General features: G+C 37.2%; 1 protein-coding gene across 1 annotated transcript in view; it reads left to right on the forward strand.

Moving 5' to 3' along the window:
- The first annotated feature begins 261 nt into the window (after nt 1–261).
- The window catches only part of LOC107744471 (class II histocompatibility antigen, B-L beta chain-like), a 3,669-nt gene continuing 1,137 nt past the window's right edge, over nt 262–2,793 (forward strand). The window contains exon 1 of the mRNA XM_016558141.1: nt 262–304. Within this exon, the coding sequence (XP_016413627.1) occupies nt 262–304 (43 nt within the window). The remainder of the gene's footprint in view (nt 305–2,793) is intronic.

The following is a 2,793-nucleotide window of genomic DNA, read 5'->3' on the forward strand; positions in this document are numbered from 1 at the left end:
GACGCGGAATGAAAAAGTTTTTTAGGAGTCGCGGCAATAGAGGCGGCGCAACTATAACGACATGTGAATAATCCCGCCCACTCTAAAGCGATACTAAACTGCAGTGGAAACGCAAACCGAGCCGAACCGAGCCGTGCCGTGCCGCACCGTACTGAGTCGTACCGAGCCGAGTCGTACCACGCAGTGGAAAAGCGCCATATGACCGCACTAAAAATGAGCATATTTCCAAGCAAAACTGGATGAAAACTGTTGAATTTAAACATGTCTGGAAAGAAATTAGTGCCTATCATGATGAAGTGTACAGGCAATTGAAAAAGACTTTATGTTAAAAAGAAAAGTTACAACAAAACTGGTGTTTTCTTTTTTTCTTTCTTTTCTGTTTTTTTTTTACAGTATTATACAGTGTGTGTCTTTTTTAGTATAAAATTCACTGATAACAGAAATATACAAACACATCACAAAGTGTTTTCACAGGTCTCTTTAAAACTTTCACCCCTTCACACCCCTTAATTCTGTATCAGATATACATGCCTGTGGATATGCCACTGTCAGTGGGATGATGAAACTGGGCGGACATATATATATATATATACAGTGTTTCCCCTGCCATTATATTAGGGGGGCGGCCCGCCCCCACAACGGCACCCCCCGCCCCCCTTGAAGGTCAAGTTAATATTTAATTATATTTTCTCTATAGCGCCAGATCACAACAGAAGTCATTTAAAGTTACCTTTCCTATAGAACAGGTATATACCTTGTTCTTTTATTAAGCAAACTAAATAGTCTTATGTTATTTATCTTATTTACACGACCGCATGTCATTTCGGTCTCTACGTTATGGTCGCGCTCTCTGCATCACGCACAGCGGAGTTCCGCCCGATGCGCGCGCGCATACACACACACACACAGAAGTCATTTAAAGTGACCTTTCCTATAGAACAGGTATATACCTTGTTCTTTTATTAAGCAAACTAAATAGTCTTATGTTATTTATCTTATTTACACGACGGCATGTCATTTCGGTCTCTACGTTATGGTCGCGCTCTCTGTATCACGCACAGTGGAGTTCCGCCCGATGCGCGCGCGCATACACAGACACACACACAAGTGAGCCCACTCCCACTAGTATTTGTAAATATTAAGCCGCAAAACGATTCATATTTAAATATGAATTCTGCGTGTCTCTGTGTTAATGAATGGCGCAGATGCGCGGTTTTGTGTAGTACTCGTACTGAAACGCTCGTGACGCTTCCGGTGATATTAACGTCTGCCGTCTCACTAATGAGGACATAAATACATGAACAACATCTCCAGAACTGCTTTGAGAGTCACTTCATGAGCATTTGACCGTTTCATTTGAGTAAAACTATCATCATGTCATATACATCATGTCATCACAGAAATGTAATGGTATTCACGGCAACCCGTCAAAATAAAAGTTCGGTTTAACTTGAGGGCATTGGCAGAAATATATTATTATTGTTGAGTAGAATGTACGTAACAGGCTGCTACTACTGCTACTAAAATTATTAAAACCTTATTTTTAAGGAATAAGCATTCAATATTTCTTCAATGTTTTAATTGTAATATTAAATGACCTTTATTTTCCAAAAAATAAAATTTGTTTAGTTTTCATTACTTAAAAGATAGATTAAATGAATGTTTTATGCCTTAAAACAAAATGTAAATACACAGCACAGAATTTCTGAGCAAAAAATCATAAGGCTATTGTAAGAATAAATGAAACTTGTTTTTATGCTTTCAAATAATTAGACATGCTAAAACAGAATTTGGTTACAATAAAACATAAGGTTGTAAAAATAAAAACATTTCATAGGGCCCTAAACATGTAATATTTGTTAAACTTTTAATAAATTGATGTTAAATTGTTTAAGTTTCATGATTTTAATTAATTAGACATGCGGTTTGATTAATAAAATGTAATTTAACCATTAAAAAGGAGTCCAGAAAAAAAAGGGGAAAAAAAAACGGAACTCCCCCCCCTCCCAAAGCCATAAACCTAGGGGAAACACTGATATATATATGTATGTATAATCATCTTGGCTTTGCTGGAGAGGATTATATGAGACTGGATTTAGAGGGAATATATATATATATATATATCCCACGAATACAGGGGGCAGCCAACGATGCAGACAGTTGGAGTAATAAAACAGATCTGCTTCAACATTTTCTACAATTCATCACAGCTGACTGTATTTTCTTTCTATGCAAATACTTGGCGCATGGCAGAACTTTAACAGGAAAGGTAGGCCTATTGCATCATATTGAATCTGTTTCAGTTTCGCTGTGATACATGTGAACATAATACACAAATTACAGAACCACGATGCAATCAGTATGAGAGAACTATATTAATGTATCTTCATTTTGCTAACATCACAATAGATACTTAAAGGGTTAGTTCACCCAAAAATTAAAATTAGCCCATAAATTACTCACCCTCAAGTCATCCTAGGTGTATATGACTTTCTTCTTTCAGACGAATCCAGTAGGAGTTATATTAAAAATTGTCTTTGATCTTTCAAGCTGTTTAATGCCACTCAGCGGGTGTTGCATGCATCAGTCCAAAAGAAGTTAAATAAAAAGCAAATCCATCCATAAAAAAAGAGTGTCTCACACGGCTCCGGGGGGTGAACAAAAGCCTCCTGTAGCGAATCGATGCGTTTTTGTAAGAAAAAAATCCATATTCAAAACGTAATAATCACTTTAATGTAGCTTGCGCCAACAGTCCTACAGCATGGAAGCAGCTCCGGGTGGATGACGTATGAG

This window comes from Sinocyclocheilus rhinocerous, unplaced genomic scaffold (assembly GCF_001515625.1).
Source record: "Sinocyclocheilus rhinocerous isolate Xijiao unplaced genomic scaffold, SAMN03320098_v1.1 scaffold196, whole genome shotgun sequence".
Lineage (NCBI taxonomy): Eukaryota > Metazoa > Chordata > Actinopteri > Cypriniformes > Cyprinidae > Sinocyclocheilus > Sinocyclocheilus rhinocerous.